The sequence below is a fragment of the Gossypium hirsutum genome, chromosome A10 (genome assembly GCF_007990345.1).
Source record: "Gossypium hirsutum isolate 1008001.06 chromosome A10, Gossypium_hirsutum_v2.1, whole genome shotgun sequence".
NCBI lineage: Eukaryota > Viridiplantae > Streptophyta > Magnoliopsida > Malvales > Malvaceae > Gossypium > Gossypium hirsutum.
The window spans coordinates 7,845,062-7,865,227 of NC_053433.1; the positions used below are offsets into that span (position 1 = coordinate 7,845,062).

The 20,166-nt window shown below is 29.1% G+C and overlaps 1 protein-coding gene across 1 annotated transcript; it reads left to right on the forward strand.

Moving 5' to 3' along the window:
- The first annotated feature begins 15,405 nt into the window (after positions 1-15,405).
- Positions 15,406-16,974, forward strand: LOC107896108 (probable 2-oxoglutarate-dependent dioxygenase AOP1). The gene is made up of 3 exons (XM_016821245.2): positions 15,406-15,890; positions 15,992-16,316; positions 16,564-16,974. The coding sequence occupies exons 1-3, from the start codon at positions 15,448-15,450 to the stop codon at positions 16,807-16,809; spliced, it is 1,014 nt and encodes a 337-aa protein (XP_016676734.1). The 5' UTR covers positions 15,406-15,447; the 3' UTR covers positions 16,810-16,974.
- The last annotated feature ends 3,192 nt before the right edge of the window (positions 16,975-20,166 follow it).

Consider the following 20,166-nt stretch of genomic DNA (forward strand, 5'->3'; position numbering starts at 1 on the left):
ATCATTAATGAGCTTGTGAGTGCAGATCTCTTTACAAATTTTGTTGGCTAAATATAGTCTTGGATTCGATGAAAATGGTTAAATGTTTGCATGTTGTTGTTGTCTCTGGTTCAAGAACCAAAATTTAAATTTGGTCTCTGCCAGTTCACAAGTACATAGTTTTTAAATTATTCTAATTATTGGTGTATATAGTTATAGGAATCTACCATGGGAGGAGTTGAACACATGGATCAGGAAATGTGAAATCTAAAATTGGTCATTTCTCTTAGATTGGTATTTATGGTTTTTTTTGTTAGAGTAGTACTCGATTTTTTTTGTCCACTATATTTTTTTCTGTCCACTATTTTGATACCGAGCCTAATGTCACTAACATGGCAGAATTGGCCATTCGTGCACTGCCACATGCCATCCTCTTTAGTTGCAAACGAACCCTCTTTAATTATTTTTTCTTTAATTTTCCTTTAAAAATTATTCATTTAATTTTTTTCCTTTCATTTTCCTTTCACCATTGTCTTCTACCTCTTTGTCTTCTACCTCACTTATATTTCTTTCATTTTTTTTCATTTTTTTCTTTCACCATTTGTTTCGTTTTCTACTTGACCTCTTCATTTTCTATCTCTTCCATTTTATCTGTTCATAGCACATCTTTTGAAGGAAGAAAACAAGCAAAAATGCATCCTTCACCAAACAAGAAATTAAGTGCTTAAAAAAAGAGTTTTGTACTGCCATTGTGGGTTAAGGGCTCCTGTTTGCAACGCGAATACTCCACGGAATAAAGGAAGAAAATTCTTTGGGTGTGCGAACTTTAAAGAGGTAAATTAGGTTTTGTGTTTTGGTCTGTCATAGTTAGGTGTGTGAGAAACATAGGGTTTTTTTATTTTAGTTGAAGATTTTGTGTATTGACATTTCATTACAATTTGGGTTGAAGATATATTCTGAGATTTTTCATAATCTAAATTTGTTTCGATGGGTTAAAGGTAACAATGATGGTTTGAAGTTCATGGAGAAAACATGTTTAAATAGAATCATCATATAAAGGATCATTGGAAATACAAAATCAGATTGACATCAACAAAATAGAATCATCAAATTATCCATAGCATGTTAACTAATTGAACCCAATTGAGAGGTATAAGCAACAAAATAGAATCCAAAACTCATTCACGAAATCAGCTTGACATCAACAAAACATGTTTGCTTAGGATTTTGGACTCAACATCAACCATCCCCATAGCTTAGTATTGTGTTTGAGTGGATATTTGGACTTAGTTTTTTTTGTGTTTCTATTTTCTTGAGTCCCACCAGCAATTTGAATGTTGCTGCTTCCTTTCCTTTTATTGGTGCACTTGGTTGGGACAGTTACTATGGTTTCCCCTATCATACCAGGCAGCAATGCAATGACACATAATAAAAAACATGTCCCCAAAATACAATAAACAAAACAAGAATTGTTATACAATTTAACAATTGGTAACTTACATTCGAAATTTGTATCCTCTAATTAGTGTATAACCCAATCCCTTGCCAACTTGTTTTCCCCTGTTACGAATCTTGTAAGTATTTGCTATGTTGAAGAGGTTGGCATGGTGGAAGGAGTTGGTCGTGTTGAAGGAGCTGGTGGTGTCTGTAATAGATGTTGTAACATTAGTCTAATAGTATGAAAGAATAGTAATAAAAGTCTTGAAAAGATTACCATAAAAGATGTAATTGTAGCATGATTTGGGGCTGAACGATATGCTATTGTTGGTCTTGGTACAAATAAGGGTGATGTTGTTGGAGCTAATAATGATAATGCAAATGCTTTGAATGCAGATGTTTGAGCAAGAGCTGGTGGAGGTATACTATACAAAATTCACATATTAGGAGTTCTCAAATTAGCTAACAATTACATTAAAATTTTTAGTCATGAAAACACTTAAGTAGATGAAGTTTGACAGCTTCTGGAGTTGTGTCCAACCATGAAACATTTGTGGCATTTTATCTTTCTCTCTTTTCTAGACAGTTTACTCCCGCTCCTCTCTCTCTCACTTCTTTTACTTTGTTTTTTTTGGGGGGGTCTCCCAGGCATTTTCCTTAGGATGGGGGTCAGTTAGTCCTATATCTATTTTATACTAATTTTTTTTGCTAGAGACAGCAGGCAATACAAAGGCATACAACTTTTCAAACATACTTTTTTTAAACCCCGATTAGTGCATAGGTACCAAACTAGGTGATAAAATACAAGTTCAGGTAACAACAAGAGACAAAAAAAGGTTTTAAATACCAGCTAGATACTTTTGAATAAGTTCACTACATGTTAACCCTTAAAATGTAATCTATTTACTTTTATTTCAAGGAAGTTAGTATTACTTTTTGGATTTAAAAATGTAAGCATTATTGTTAACATTATTAAAATTCTGTTAAATTCAGGTTCATCATCGACCTTTTTTTTTTATATGACTATAAAGTAAGTATTTTTTTTTATTTCAAAATGGTACATTATTAAATTTAATTAAAAATTTAATAATGTTAATAATTGAATTTAAATTTAAAATTTTAAAAATTAAAAGACTAATTCCAATTAGAGGTGAGCATGGTTCGGGCCACACGGCCCAGCTCGAAGGTCCGCCCAAAATGTGGGAGGGTTTGGACAAAAATATAGGCCCGAAAAATGGGCTTAGACAAAAAAATAAGGCCCATTTAAAAACGGGCAGGACCTCGGGTAAAGCATTTTTGGCCCGGGCCAGGCCACTAAATGACAAAATTTTTTTGATTTTTTAAATATTATTTTCTTGTTATTTTCTCCTTATTTTGCTACCATTTTACTATTATGTTGCTACTATTTTGTTGTTATTGTTTGGATATTATATAAAACTTATTTTATTGTTAATTTTTTTTATTATTTTAAAGACATTTGTTAATTTTGTTATTATTTTAGAGACTTTTGCTTATTAAGTTGCATCTATCTTAGTGTTATTTAAGTATACATATTTTTTAAAATTTGTTTTCAATTTATTGGGAAATATTTATTTTTATGTTTTTAGTATTTTTTATGTATTATATATATTTTAAAATTATATAAAAATAATATAAAAATTAATATGGGCGGGCCGGGTCAGACCTGAATTTTAACATTTTTATTCAGGTCGGGCTTGGGTAAAAATTTAGGCCCATTTTCGGGCCTGACTAGGCCTGAGCCTAACAAACGGGCCTAAATTTTTAGTCGGACTCGACCCGACCCAACTCATGCTCACCTCTAATTCCAATTGAATAAAGAGTAAATTTACTTTGAGCATATTTTAACTTATATTTAATAATAGTAATTGAACACGCGAATGCATGTGGGATGATCGGCGTGCAATGGTGCCAGGCAAGTCGGACGATCAAAGGCTTGTATGAATGATTTGTGTGCAGCGGCAGGGGATGGGTTTAGGGTAGGTTTTTTAATAATAATGCTTTACTTTGTAAAGATAAACTATTTAGTTGTTGAACCAATTTTTTGTCATTTAAAATAAAATTTTTGTAATGAGCTTTTATTTTAGTCATTTAAGTGTTAAATTTTTAATGGTGGTTAATTGCACATGTCATATCATATTTGTACTTTTATTTTGGTCACTCAACTTTTAGGTCATTTTCATTTTGGTCACCTAAAAAATATATATATATTTTTAAGTATTGATTGAGATAACAAAAATCGTGGATTAAACTGAAAAAGTGGTAAAAACTAAAATAATACACAAAAGTTACCAAATTCTACTTGTTTATCCCATTGCTGAAAATGATCAATGGATAAAAAAAGTTTCGATAATTTATTTAATTTATTTTGATGTTTTGAATTTATTTTCAAAAATTATCTATGGAAATTATTGTCTTTAATAGTTGTCAATGAAACTTAAATTTTGATTGATTATATGATATTAAATCTTCCATGCTAAGCTAAAAGTAAAGAAAAGTTCTTTTAATTTGTAACTACTTTATAGTCAAATGTGTCGGAAAGTGCATTCCCAAGACTCCGTTCCCGTAAATCGAACTCATAAATATTTTTAATAAATATTTACAAAGTTAGTTGTGTAGTTAATTTGGTTTCGGTTAAGTAAATTTGCATGAATTAAGAGTTATTACAGTTTAAGGACTAAATCGCGTATAAGGTGAAAGTTGAATTATAGATTAAAAATCAATTGAGGGATTAAAGTGGTAATTATACCTTTATATTGGGTAGTGGACGACATTAATGGGGTATTTATACATATATAATAGCTAATATATATGTTATATATTATGAATTATAAAATGGGATTAACATGTATAATAATAATAATAATAATAATAAAAGAAATAAAGAAAAAGAATTAAAAAAACATGCAAAAGTTTGAGAAAGAAGAGAAGAAAGGTAACGCACCGCTATAGGGACTTTTAAGTTTGCAATTTTAATTGGTTAGTCAATTTTATTTTTTTCTTGTAATTTTTATATTTTTAGAATCTCGATATTAAGTACTACCCAACCTATGTCTAAATTTTTTCAATTATTAATATTTTAAATGTTTTTAATGCGAATAGTTTTAGTATTAGGGATTAAATTGATAGATTTTTAAGCTAGAAATGGAATAGGATTAAATTGTAGAACAAATTGCAAATTTTGTGTATTAGGGACTAAATTGTAAAAAAACTTGAAATTTAGGGGTTTAATTGAAAATAGGGAACTAAATTTAGCTTAAAGTGAAATTAGTGTAAAAATTAAGGATTAAATGTGAAGAATAAAAATTAGTCTTGGTTTAAGGATTAAATTGGAATTTAAGCAATTATTGAGTGAAAATTGAAATATTCAATGTGAAATTGATTTTTGTTGTATTGATGTATTTTAATGGTTTTAATTACATAGCTAACGTCGTATCGGAATCCTCGATTAAAAAGGAGAAGGATAAAATCAACGTCGAATAGCTTGGAATTCACGGTTTGTATCTCTATAAATCCGAATCTAGTTTTTAATTATTGTAATTCGATTTAATGTATATGGTAAGTTTTTGAGGTGAGTATTTGACATTTTGATAGTTGATTGAAATGGATTGAATTGGTATATATATTATGAATGTATTGATTATTTGAATTGAAATGAATATATGTGCTAATATGAAAGTTGGATATTAATTGTAATTGAAATGTGAAATTAAACCCTATTAACTGTATCGGGTTGAGTTGGATATAGATGGCATGCCATAGGATAGGAAGAGTTCAAGGATTTTTTCGACTTCGAGTCGATGAGGCACTAGGTGCCAATTTAATTCGGTTTAACCGACGAGACACTGGGTGTCAATTTATATAGCGCTGGGCGCAGTTACTACTTTGGATTTATCCGATGAGGCACTAGGTGCCAAACTGGTGTACTGGTTGGATCCGTGTATCCGTCCGATTTCGAGTCGTGTTAATAGGGGTAGTTAAATATTTAATTTTTATATTGAGATTGGAATGACATCTTATGTGAAATGGAAATGAGATAGAGAATTGAAACATGAAAAGTGAAACATGTTGTGATCAAATGAAATATATGAGATATGTATTCATGAATTAAACATGGAATGAATTGTGCCATTGTATAAATGCAATGTTGATTGATATGTGAAAAGCTATTTATATAGCAAGGGATGTGAATTGGGATATTTGTTAAACAAATAAAAGATGATAGCATGTGCAATTTGAGTATAGTATGAAATGATATGCTATTATACATGAAATTGAAATGGTGATAAATTTACAATTGCTTGTTAGATAGAAATGTGATTATGTAATTTAAATTGAGCATTTATGTATCTTTATGTTTTAAATGTTCGGATTATAGAAATATCACTGAGTTTTACTTAGCGTATGGTTTTTTTTCCGTGCGCAGGTTAGGTACTTCACTTTTGATTACCGATTCAACATCCAACAACGATTCCGATCTCAAATATGGTGATGTTGATCTTTTGTGTTGGCATGTATCTAGGATGTCTAGTTGATAATTATTTTGTGGATGAATTGTAAATGAAGTTATAAGTGTTATGTTGGTTTGGTATATATATATATATGTAAACATGTGTTTTTGTTTGAAACCATAATAGGGTATGTTGAATTGAATCAAAACTTGTTATGTGTATGTGAATTAAAGTTGATGTTTTAGGTAGATATGAGCTAGGCCAAATTGAAGGATTTTGGCATGTTTATAATTTTGGTTTGAATGATGGATTGATGATATAAGCGTGTGACCCCAACACTAAAATGTAACACCCTCAACCCCATCTTGATACCGAAATAGGATTACAGAGTATTACTAGTCATTACAGTATATTTGCACATAAACAAGTATAAATGCAATATTATCCATCTAAATATAACTTTAATGGGTCCACAGTACTTTACAAGTGTAACTAAAACAAACTGGGATTCGATCCTAAAGCTTAGTAAATTTTTCGTGAAATTTTAAATTTTCTTCTTTTGAACAGTACCACACGCCCGTGTGACTAATTTAACATGCCCGTGCGGCATGGGACACGTCCGTCTCCTCAACACGTGTGCAACACTGACTTTTAAACACGGCCATGACACACGTCTATGTGGCCTACCCGTGTACTAAACTGACTTTATGACACGGCCGTGGCAACCAAGGCACATGCCCGTGTAACAAACTATGTGAACTCAAAATGAACCTTGTATTTTAAAAATTTACCAATCCTGTAAATTTCAATCTACAACCAATATAAATACAAATATTAAACCAATCCAAACGCATTTTATATATTATCTAATACTTAAATTTAAACACTTATCATGTATTATTATCAATTATTAATTTAATTATTTCACTATTACAATCACAATCCAATATAACACACTTAAGACATCCTAGGTACATGCCATTACCGATAATTAACATGCTTTACCTTTTTGAGTTCGAGATCGGCTTATGATGCTGATTCGACTATCTGTCTTTAACCTAACCTGCGCACGGAAACAAACCATACGCTGAGTATGAACTCAATGGTATTTCTATAAACCGATACTTAAGTCAATAATAAATCATATATCAATGAACCTTGAGAATTCAATCTATTACTCCTAATAGTTCAATCATTTGTTTTTGAAATATAATGCTAAGATCTTGTTAATCACTTTCGATGAAATGCATACAATTTCAATGTTTGTTCATTATCCGTCGATTTTTTTCATATTTATTCAGTAATAACCTGTGTTCAGTATCATTCAGACATTTAGTAGTAGTCCATTATTCAGTAACAATTAGTTTTTCAGTACTTTTATTTACAATTCATTTGAGTAATAATATTATCCACCTTTCATTCAATATTCTGTACTATCTCATTTCAATAATAGTCAATATTCTTTGGTAACAACCAATTGATTTTTATCATTCAGTACTAGTCAGTCAACAGTAATAATCGATTAATCAGTAATATTCATTTATTCAGTATCAGTCGTTTATTCTGTAAAAGTCAATTATTCAGTAGCAGACAGTCTTTAATACTTTTCATTACCCCTATTAACATGACTCAGACCTGGACAGATACACGGATCCAACCCACACACCGGGGATAGTATACAGCGTTTTATCGGCCGAAGCCGAAATACACCGTAAGGGTAACAGTAACAGTAGCGGTACACAAAGTACCTCATTGGAACAAATCCGAAATAGTAACAGTAACAGTCAGGTATGGAGTACCTCTTCGGAACGAATCCGGAACAGTCACAGTAGTCGACTCATATAGTGTCTCATCGACACACAGTCAGAATATCCCTGAACACTTCCAATCCTATGGCATGCCAATTATATCCAACTAGCCCGACACTGTTAATAGGGTATTTAGTAAACTTTCAAATATTCAATTTCATTCGTAATTTAATTTCACTTCATTTCAATACCTTTCTTTATCAGTTCACATGTAATTCAATTTTAATACAACATACCTTTTAATTCATTTTCCAATAATCACACATTCAAATATTTCATACTTTAATTACTTGTCACATATCAATCATGATACAACAATTAATAATCAAATTCAATAAATTATAAAACATTATAATTCTTACCTTAGCATTTCCATTATCAAGCAATTCAAATATTAACATAACAATTAACTATTAAGTTCAGTTTATAGAAATACAAACCGTAGTTTCCAAGCTAACTCCCGTTGTCTTTGTCTTGTCTTGCTTAGCCGAGATTTCCCGAGACAACATTAGCTACGGAAATTAAAATAATTATACCATTAACTTTCAGCACTCATTATAACAATTAATTGAATTTCTATTCAATTTACACCTTATTTTCAATTAGGTCTTAACTAATTCATTCACTTTACTAACTTAATTCATTCTTCATTTCTATTCAAATTTCATCCAAACTCAAATTTAACTATTAAAATTTCAGCTTATTTCATTAATTTTGAAATTTCCTCAAATTAAACCCCTACAACATAAAACTTATGAATTACTTTACAATTCAATCCTTATTTCATTTCTAACTTGAATTTCTATCAATTTAGCTTTTAATTCATCATTTTATTTAACATAATTAATTTCATCAAAACCTTGTTCCAAGGCTTCTAAAACATCAAAATTAAGTAAAAAAGGCTAAATTGACTTATCTATTAAACTTCCAAGCTTCAAAATCCCTATTTCCCCTTTTTCCTTTCTGTCCTTTCTTTTTCTCCTCCTTTCTCCCCTGTTTCGTTTCTTCTCTGTTTCTTTCTATTCTTTTTCTTTTTCTTTTACTTTGTTTTGTTTTATATATATATATAACAATAATAACTTAATAATATACTTATATAATAAGTAAATATACATGTATTTTATAAATGTACATATATTAATATTACACATGTCACTATACATACCATACATTTGTCAACTATGTATTTATTTTTCACATAAAAATCTTATAATATAATTATTTAATTAATAAATACCTTTTATAAATAATAAATATCTATTAATACTTAAATACAAGCATTACAAGTATATGTATTTTTATTAATACACTTGTACCCAATCATTACCACACATTTGCCTTATTTTTATTTATTTATCATATAATATCAATTTAATAATAAATACATTAATATTTACTTAAATAATAAGCAAATACATACATGTATTACAAATGTGTGTATTATATTTATTACACTTGTATTTTATTTTTGCCATACACTTGGCACTCTTTTTGGCTTATTTACTTATTTAGTCCTTTTAATTTTTTTATTCTATAATTAAACTTTCACACTTCATTCAATCTAATCCTTTTATCCAATTATCCTTAATTTAAGCTAATTCACTTAATTAAACTCTAATTAACCACTCGATTAACTTCGTGAATATTTTTAATAAATATTTACGAATCCATTTTTCAGAAATGGAGACCCGGAAATACACTTTTCCAGTAACGGTAAAATTCGGGTCATTACATGAAATTTTTCTTAATTTTTCTCACAATTTTCAAATGTTCCCGATTTAGTTCTAAATCGTTTCTAAAGTGATCTTTAGGCCCCGAAGGCTTGAATAAGGGACGTTATGCATATTAATGATAAATTATATTATGATTATTGAAATGTTTTGAAATGAATGATTTAGATTACGATTACTCGGTAATGCTTCGAAACCTTATTCCAACAACAGATACGGATTAAGGATGTTATATAATTAATTAATTTTATCCTCTATTCCAAACTAAACTCATAATTTTTTTGCAGCTTCCTTACCTAAACAAAAACAAGCAATTAATTTAATTATTTGCAAATAATTTTTCGTTAACTTTTTGCTTAACATTGAATATCCGAAATTATATAATCAAAAGAAATTTAATTTTTCATAGACAATTATTAAATATGAGTTTTTTGAGTTGATTTTGTTAAGGATAATATGGAAACATAAATAAAATTTCAAAAGGAGAATAAATTAATTAATTTTAATATTATAGTAACAAATTGGTTGACATTAACAATTTATTCAATTCATTTTAATGTTTTGAATTTTGAAATTTCAATATTAAAAGAAAAATGAATTTAGAATTTTGACAATGGGTTAAACAAATACAATTTAACAATTTTTGTATATTATTTTAGTTTCTATTGCTTTTTTACTTTAATATTTGATTTTTTTACCCCAATCAATACTTCAAGAAATATTTTTTAGGTGACCAAAATGAAAGTGTAAACATGATGTGGCGTGAACAGTTAATCATCGTTAGAGATTGAATGCTTGGATGACCAAAATGAAAGCACCTTAAAAATTGGGTGACCAAACTACAAGAATTTCATTTTGAGTGACCAAGATAAAAGCGCCTTAAAAGTTGGGTGACCAACTGGACAGTTTACCCTTTTCTAAAAAATATTTTTTCTTAAAAAATTCTAATAGAAGTATTTAATGAAATGAATAAGTAAAAAGATACATGTCATGAATTAATAAGCCGTTTAAAAAAAACACACACAGATTTTGGACTAAAAACTATAATGGTAGAATACTTTACGTACCAAAGTGAGCTAAAAAAAAAGGTTGAATACAAAAAAAATATATTTTAGATGCTAAATCGTGAAATAAGCAAAATATATATATATTTATATTTATATAAACAAATAAATTTTACCATGTCTATTTAATTTAACTCAATTGGCATTGTTATAGTTATAATGAAAACATGAATTCAAACACCATTAAATATAATATCCTCCACTTTAAAAATTTGAGGGCTACAGATAATTTAAGCATTGTATCAAAAACAAGTTTTAATTAGTTACCAGTGAAGTTTTGATAGTGTTGGTAAAGGCTAACGCGTTGAGATTTTGATGTCTTAAGTTTGATTCTTACAATGTATAAATTATGTTTAGATTGTCTACAGATTTATTCCATCTTAAATCTCATCATGTATGAATGGTCTCTTAAATTATTTTAATTTAACTTTGCATATATTCGGAGTATTTATTTAATTGTGCATTATAATTGATTGTAATTATAAGTAATTCCTACATGTAATATTTATAATTGTAATTATAGCTGATGTAAAAACATAATTAATTTAGCCAATTAAAACAGCATTCAAACGAATTTAAAAATCAAATCATATTTAAAAGTTAAATATTTAATTTTAATTTCAGCACAAAGTCGTAGCATTGACAAAATTAACAAGTTGAATATAGAGTATTGCGTAGAGGACAAAGTTTTACGGAATAGAGGGAAAATATTTGTTTAATTAAACCTCACAAGTTAATGCTTTCACAACAACTTAAATATATTGCTATTAACAAACTAATATCAACTTTAATTTTGCGTTGAATGGATAAAGAGATAACACCATTTTCCCTTTTTGCTGGAAAACAACTCTTTAATTTGCATCAAACTTGTTTTATATTTAGGGTTTATCAATTTGTTATAAATTCTTTCTTACGGCTTATTTAATATGTTTTTGTGCATTAATTAAATCAAGATAATCATAATACAAATTATTAAATACATAATTAATGTCGGGATAACTGTCTCCAAAAGTTACAGAGAAATTCAGGATGCAATGTACATTTGAGAAATTTCACCCATTTGTAATTGGTATCACCTAAGATATTAATTTTATTTAATGTTAGGAGCATGTGGATTGAGGTGAGAAAGTGAGGGGGCGGCTGTTTCAGCATTCCTATTTTAAGGTTGACTTCATTTTGCAGTCCCTCAATTCAGGTATTTTCAATTTCTTTTATTCCTACTTGCATTATCTATATAAATGTTCTATTCTTCAATTATTCTAATAAAATTTTATTCTATCCCCAACTTAATTGTAAAATAATTTAAAATAATGTTATTATTATTATTATTATTATTATTTTTACACAATAAATTATTTTATTAAGAGGACACTTTTTTGTCTTTTTTATAATTCTATATTAAAACAATACATATTATAAACACTTAAACCAAAATTTCAATTTATTTATTATAAACTTTTAATAAATATTCATAATCTAATTTAGCATAAATGAGACGATGTAATTGTTTCTTTTGTATTATGGGACGGTGGGTGCTAGCTGCAATGTAACCAGGATTCAAGTTTAGATTCAATGACCAAATCTATTGTGATCTTAAAATTGTGGGGCAATTTATCTATCTTGGTTTTGACTCTGCAAAGTCATATATATGTTAAATGAATCATCTCTTAATTTAGAAAGAGGCATGAGGTAGGCCAATCACTAACATCTTTTTATACAACACATTACCCAATAGGCAACAACTAACTGCCGGAAACCAAGCTGTACACACTCCCCTACAAAAACTTAGGTCAAGCAATTTGCAACCATTATGATAATAAATATGAAAGATGTTTACAATAAAAAAATAAATGATTTTAAGAGTATTCTATAAATAAGTTATAGAAAAATTAGAAATATATTATATTATAATATTATTTTATTTTATTATCAATTAAAATAATACTCAATCACTCTTTTATGTTATTATTGTTCAAATATGATTTGATATTTTTTTTAACCACAATTAGAGTTTTACATGTATAATTATACTAAATTAAAGTTAATGTATAATTTTAGATATAAATATTTCTATCTCTACGAAGGTGAATTTTGATTTAAATTGATATATAACTAAAATGATAATTAATTGAAAGTAATAAGTGTAATATTGTTATGATTTTATTTATTTAAAAATTTTATTTTTTACTAATAATATAAAAATAAAAAATTATAATATTTAAAATTTAATAATAACAAAATCCAAAGTGTTGATGGGATGGAGAACTTACATTTACTCATAGATTTTGTGTATGCATTTTTTTTTATTTTCTCTCAAACTTTATTTAGTATTTCAATTGTTAAATCCAACTAAGATGAGGTAAAGATAATATCATAATACTAACAATATTAAAAAAAAAAAATTATGTATGCATTTTTTTATGATGATTGGTAATTATTTAGCTATGTTTCAATTAAATATTTTTAAATGCTTCCATCTTTTATTTTTTTAATAAATGATGTTATTTTATTCTAACAAACTATGTTAACATATATGCATCAATTATTTTAATCATTTTCCTCTAAAAATCTCCTTAACTTTGTTTTTCTTAATCATTTTAGAAGCTTCTTTAAAATTATAATTTTTTGAGAGGGTTTATCACTATATTAGCATAAAATTTTATGATTTCTAGAAGGAACAAAATTGAATTTTAAATTTTAAGAGAGTTTAAAAGTAATTTCACCACTGAATTAACTTAAATTTTTACAATTATTGAAGGGACTAAAGTAAAAACTTTCCCTGCCCCCCTTCAACGCCGCCCATGAGTATATATAGTTTCTTTTATCGCGTGGATTTAGTTATGCTTGTAGTCCTTATACTCCTAGCACATTTAAAATTTAATCCTTCAACTTTTAATTTAAGAATTTAGCCCTAACTATTTTGATCTAATAATTAAATTTCAGTTTATAGGATTCCATTGAATTGGATTATGCAACTTTTTTAAAATAAAATAATCTGAAGATGTGTGGAAGCCATGTAAGAATAAAAGAATTGACTTTCACTCTTTTTCTCTAAAATGGTGCTTAAAAACTTACAACCCCTTATTCAAACACTTTTTTTTTTTTTTTTGCTTTGCTTATTTGGCATTCTCTGTATGTAAGTTGGTATGATACTCCAATTTAACAAAAATCCTTTTATCGCATTATCAATTAGACTTCAATTATTAAATCATAAGAGCAAAAGAATTAAAAGTATAAGGACTAAATTTTAAATTTTTAAAGAATATAAGGACTGAGAGCATAATTAGACCTGCCACGTGCATTGCAGGTAAATTTAAGCTCTTAATTCTTTTATTATTATTATTAAGTATACATTTATTTCATTTAATCAATATAAGAAATCATTATTTAAAAATATGTAATTAATTATTTTAATTTATTTAATAATATGTATTCATTTCATGTAATTAATATAAGTAGTTGCTATTTAATGATAATTAAATATATAAAATATTCCAATAGTAAAATAATCTAAAATTCTAATTAAAATAATTGTAAAATGTTAAAAATTTATGTTTCAATTTTTATTTATTTTTTCTTATTATTTAATAAGTGTGCATAATAATTCATAAATGATTTTTTTCTGCCCTTGAACTATAAAAACTACATTGTCAGAAAATAATTTTAATATACATAATTTTAATATTACAAATTACAAATTATAAACATAAATATAAATACCATAATTAAATTTAAATTGGTGGATTTCATTATTATTTTTTACCCAATGGCATAAGAAGGAATGAATTGTATAGATGTAATATGATTTAAACTTAGATCTACGAGTGTTGAGGGATTTTCAATTCTTTAGGGTGAAGTCTACAAAATCTTGTTTGTCTAGAGTTAGCTCAAGTATTATTGTGCTATAGGTTAGGTTAGAGGGAGTCAGGGAGGTAGAGCCCTAGCCTTCTTAAAATGAAAAAATTACGCTTAGGTCCTTTAAAATTTATGAAATTTTAAGTTATCTATGATAAAATTGTAATTTGACCTCATAAAATGATATTTTTTTATTTAGTCTTTATAAAAACTATAAATACATGAGCTAATATAATGATAAAATTACTTTTTAACTCTAAGCCTTTGTGGTTAGGAGTTTGAGCCTTGAGATGTGCAAACTCTTCACTTTACTATGATCTTGCTTGTTCAAGCATTTGACAAGGTACTCCCACAATGTGAACTTACTATCTCTTCAAATACTTGGGTGTTTTAGTAGAGGCAGGAGCAAGGACGAAGCCAAAAAAAGTTTGTGGGCTATAATTGAATTATGTATTTTTATAAGAACTAAAATATAATTTCATCATTGTATTAGTTTAAATTTTTATAATTTTTAAAAGACTAAAATAAAATTTTATAATTTTTTGCAAGCCAAACTATAATTTGACAATTTTATAAATCCTAGAAGGTGAAAAGTGATATTTTCCAATTTTAGGAGGGAAATAAAACCCTGATGAAGAATAATATCGTGACTCTAAACAGTAAATGTCACAAACTTCTTTGGATAAAATCGAAAATCATGCAACAGAACTGTAAGTTGCATGAACTAGTTGTACTAAATCCAAATTAATGGAATAAAGATTTTGAAATCAATTTAGAGATAAACAATAAAAGTCGGTTCAAGTAGTACCGAACTGGTTCGTTGATAACGAAATCTAGTTTTTCATTTGGGCGGAGATTGAGTCTAATTTTTTAAAGAAAGTCAGCAACATTTCTTTAATGTTACGTATCACTAATTCTCAATTCATTGACGGATAGGCGGTAAAACAGCCCTCACAGATACAAGGGGCGGACTATCCTCCAACTCTAACCCGCCCAACATTTCATTTCACATTAACAATTTTTACATTTTTTTAATTAATAATAAATGCAAGCCTTAACACCCCCCTCCTCGTCTATATAAGTAAATCAAATCCAGGGTTAGGCCATGCAACAAATATTGCAACAAATTCCTATCTATAACGCCAGATATATTTGCATTTCCCAGCAGAAATTAATGGCACACCAGTCAGCTGCTATGAAGCTACCCGCCATTGATCTTTTTGATGAGAATTCCAAGCCTGGTACTCAGGCTTGGATCTCCAAATGCAAAGACGTTCGAGTGGCGTTCGAGCAATACGGGTGCTTCTTAGCCACATTTGACAGAGTTTCTTTACAAAATCAGGATGATGTCTTCCTCTCTTTGCAACAATTGTTCCATCTTCCTACACAAATTAAGGTTCAAAACACTTCTGATAAACCTTATTTTGGTTACTTTCAACACCCTTCCATGCCTCTCTCTGAAAGCATGGGCATTGATAACCCCACCATTCTCCAAGCAACTCAAAGTTTCACCAATCTCATGTGGCCTAATGGGAACAACACTTTCTGGTATACTCTGATACACAGTCTCATTCTTTTCACAGTTCAAACCCCATATTTTGAGCATGATTTACTAACAGTTTTTTTTTTGTTTGAAAATGGTTAATCAGTGGGAGAATACATGCGTACGCGAAGCTGGTGTCGGAACTGGATCGAATGGTGAAAAAAATGGTGTTTGAAAGCTATGGTGTAGGGAAGTATTACGATTCCCACGTCAAATCTACTGAATATCTTCTTCGACCCATCAAATATAGGGTGCCCCATGAGGATGAGCGTGACTTAAATGGAAGTCCCGATCACACTGACAAGAGCTTCATCACCATACTTCATGATAATGATGTTGCAGGTCTACAGATAAAAACAAAGGATGGTGATTGGATTGGCGTTGAGCCCTCTGGTTCTATGTTCCTTGTCATGGCTGGCGATGCATTCTTGGTTAGTTCCTGCTCATAATTCTTACTTCTTCTTCTTCTTTTTTTATCAAGTTACAATAATAAGTAAAAATATAACTATAGTTTAAGTAAAATGAATCAAATCAAACAAGTTTAAGATTAGGTGTTAATGAAAATTTTCATCTTTAGCGATAAAATACAAAAGAAGTTTTCTTGAATATTTAGACAAGTTGTTGATTCAAATTGAAAGGATGATGGAAATTAACGAATGGGATTGTTATGTTGAATAGGCATGGAGCAATGGAAGAATACACTCTCCAATCCATCGTGTGAAAGTGGAAGCTGAAAAGGAAAGATATAGCCTTGCATTCTTCTCTTTTAGTGGGGAGATTATAGAAACGCCCGAGGAGCTTGTGGATGAGGCTCATCCATTGCTGTTTAAGCCCTTTCATAATATGGACATGCTTCGCCTATATTCCCTTGAAAATGTTCAGAAATATGTTGACTTTATTTCCCAAGCCAAATGCGGAGCATGACCTGACCAGCTTTATGTTATACACATCCACAGATCTTTTCTTCGAGGAATTAAAAGGGCTTGACGACATCTAATAAAGGGGGTCCTATATTGTTTTATTTTTTAAATGTCTAAACTTGTTAATAAGTCAATTATCTTCTTTGAGTACATTGGCGTTTTCGTACCAGAATTCCTCTCCTTCCCCCCCCCCCTTCTTTTCATGCTCTCCAATAATCTTTTGACGCATGGATATAATAGTTTACATTTAACAAAATCTTATGCTTACTCTAAATTCCATTTACAACTAATTAAATAAATAATTCTCTTGTAACATCCCTTACCCGATCCGGTTGCAAGACCCAAGCTACAAGATGCTATAGTTGTGAACAAAACAATATCATACATATTCATCAAGAACATTCAATAAATCAATAAATACAAGTCAAGTCTTTTGTTTAACATGCATTACAAACAAAAACTGAGTCTCAATCAAGCTTACGAAAGCTATTAAATTGACTTGGAATCAATCTAGAACTATTTTGAAACTTCTACAAAAAGAAAGGTATAAATTTTGCACATAGTCTACCACACGGATGTGTGGTCAGGCCGTGTAATCCAAGGTCACACGATCGTGTAACTAACTAGGACCGTTTGAAACCAAAATCATCTTGAACAAACAGTGCACATGATTGTGTCACCTACCTGTGTGTGACACACAACCGTGTGGCAGACTGTGTGCAGTATATATAACCTTTTTTGTGCAAGGAACATACCAATCCTACAAGGTGACCTAAATTGCCATTCATACCATTCAAACCTAATCCAAAACACATACATGTCAAAGCTAAAACATCCATCTACATAACCATCTAAACATTCAACTAATATGCCCTCATTGGCACCAACATATATCCAAACTCAACAATGTCAAACCACAAGCACTTGTTAATTCATAGGCATAACATCATTCAAATTTTGTCATTTCTTTTAAGCTTCAAAGTACAAGTTTGACATCAAACAGAATGTCACATACCAAAACATATTCCTTCACTTAACAAAGCCAGAACATCCTATGTACATGCCATAAGTAACTAAGTTCAAAACATCAAAGTCTACCAAATTGAGAAACGACAGGTGTGGGCTTCTTGTTGGTCTGATCAATAAGTTTCGAATGTCCAAAATCTACAGAAAAGTAGTAACACAAGTATTTAAAATACTTAATAAGCTCATACAATATAAATATTTGCTTACCTCAATTTCTTATCACATACAAAAATCATTATGTAATACAAATACACCTATCAAGAATTCAAACAACATCATTAACATATAAGGTTTTGAGCTCAAACATATCTATAATCTCATTTGTTCACATTTTTCCTTTCAAACCAAATTATATCTTATTTCCAAATCATATAATCTTTGCCAACATTCAATGACATATCACCACATTTTCATTTACAATATTACTAGATGAAACTTCGTAAAGGAACTTCGTACATAGGTGAAGGTAATAGTACCTGGTTATCTATTTGGGTTAAACTAGAGACCCGCTCAAAAAATGGGAGGGTTTGGGTAAAAATATAGGCTCGAAAAATGGGTTTGGACAAAAAACGAGGCCGGTTTAGAAAATGGGCCGGGCCTCAGGTAAGATTTTTTTGGCCCGGGCCCGGCCCGGCCCTGCCCAATTTTAATATTAAATTATTTTTAAAAATTTTTATTTTTAATTTTAAGTAACTTTAGTATTTTACTTTACTCTTTTTGTTGTTTTTAATGTTATTTTAATATTGTAAAACTTTTGTTATTAATATAATTTAGTTCTTAATTTAATTTTAATTTGTTTCAATTTTTCAATTTTAATATAATTACTTTTTATTTTATTTTTAATTTATGTATTATTTTAAGAATTATTTTAGTCTTATTTTTTATTTGTTTTTTGTTTTAATATTTGTTTTTATGTTTTAAATGTATTTGATTTATTATATTTTAAAGTTTTTTATTTAATAAAAAAAAGCAAAAAAAAATTTAATATGGCCGGGCCAGGCTCGGGCTTACAATTTTTTCCCCGGGCCGGGCTTGGACAAATTTCTAAGCCCATATTTCGGCCCGGGCCTTGAAAACGGGCCAAAATTTTTTTATGGGCCGGCCCGGCCCGGCCCATGCACACTTCTAGGTTAAACCTACACCAATTGGATAATAGTGCCTGGTCACCCGTTAAGGTTGAATCTACATGAACTGGATAATAGTGTCTAATCACCCATTAGAGTTGAACCTACACAAATCATATAATAATGCCTGGTCACCCGTTGGGGTTGAACCTACACAACAAATAGCCTAGCTCGGGCTTAATATACCTGTATTCTCGAGTTCGTAACACATGTTGAAGCTTGAAACTTGAAGGCAATAACCCATAACCTCATATATAAGACTTTTACTAATTTCATCGGGGTTTAATCTCACATTATACCATTTTGCAACAATCCATTTTAATCTGATTCAATTCTCAAATTTTACATTTTGTTCAATTTAATCCTTAAAATCAAACTTATCATAGCTTCCAAATTTAGACTCCAAATTCCAAACCAACTTCAAATATATCCAATTACAATCTCCTATTATAAAAATTAAATAAATTACATGTCAATTTTAAGATATTAACAATTTAGTCCTTATGATCAAAACTAACAAAAATCACTTTATAAAATAGTCCTGTTTTCCATCAAAGCTTCAAACTCTACCATAGATATTCAAAAACTTCAATTAACATCAATGACAAATTTAGAAATCTTTATCAGTTTTTAAAATAGAGATATGAGTTAGTTGGACCTTGTTGCAACAATCTCAAAAACATAAAAATTATAAAAAAAGGACTAGAATTGACTTACCAATTGATGAGTTAAAGCTTGAAACCCAAACCCTTGTTTTTGTTTGTCATGTTTGGCCATGGAAGAGAAAGTTGAAGAAGATGATGATAAAATGTCATTTTTTTTCTTTAATTAACTTAGGATGGGTTTGGTTGAGTGTTGCGTTTACCTATGGTTAGTGTAAAAACAACTGTGATAGTGAGATTAGATAATATAGCGATATTATAGTGTGAGACAAAAAGTAAACTAAACACACTGCACCGTCCATCCAAACATAAATTTATATAGCTTGGTAAAATTGTAAATATTAAGATATTTTATATTAAACTTTAATTAATCTATTACTAATTAAACTTTAAACATGATTAACGAAATTGGTGGGATACAATTGGCATCCACTGCCGTTTAGACTTATACAAATGATCCAATTGCTCAATTGGTCCTTTGATTAATTAATCAAGCTTTATTTCAATTAAACCTTAATTAATTAGGGCCTAATAGCAATTAACCCAAAA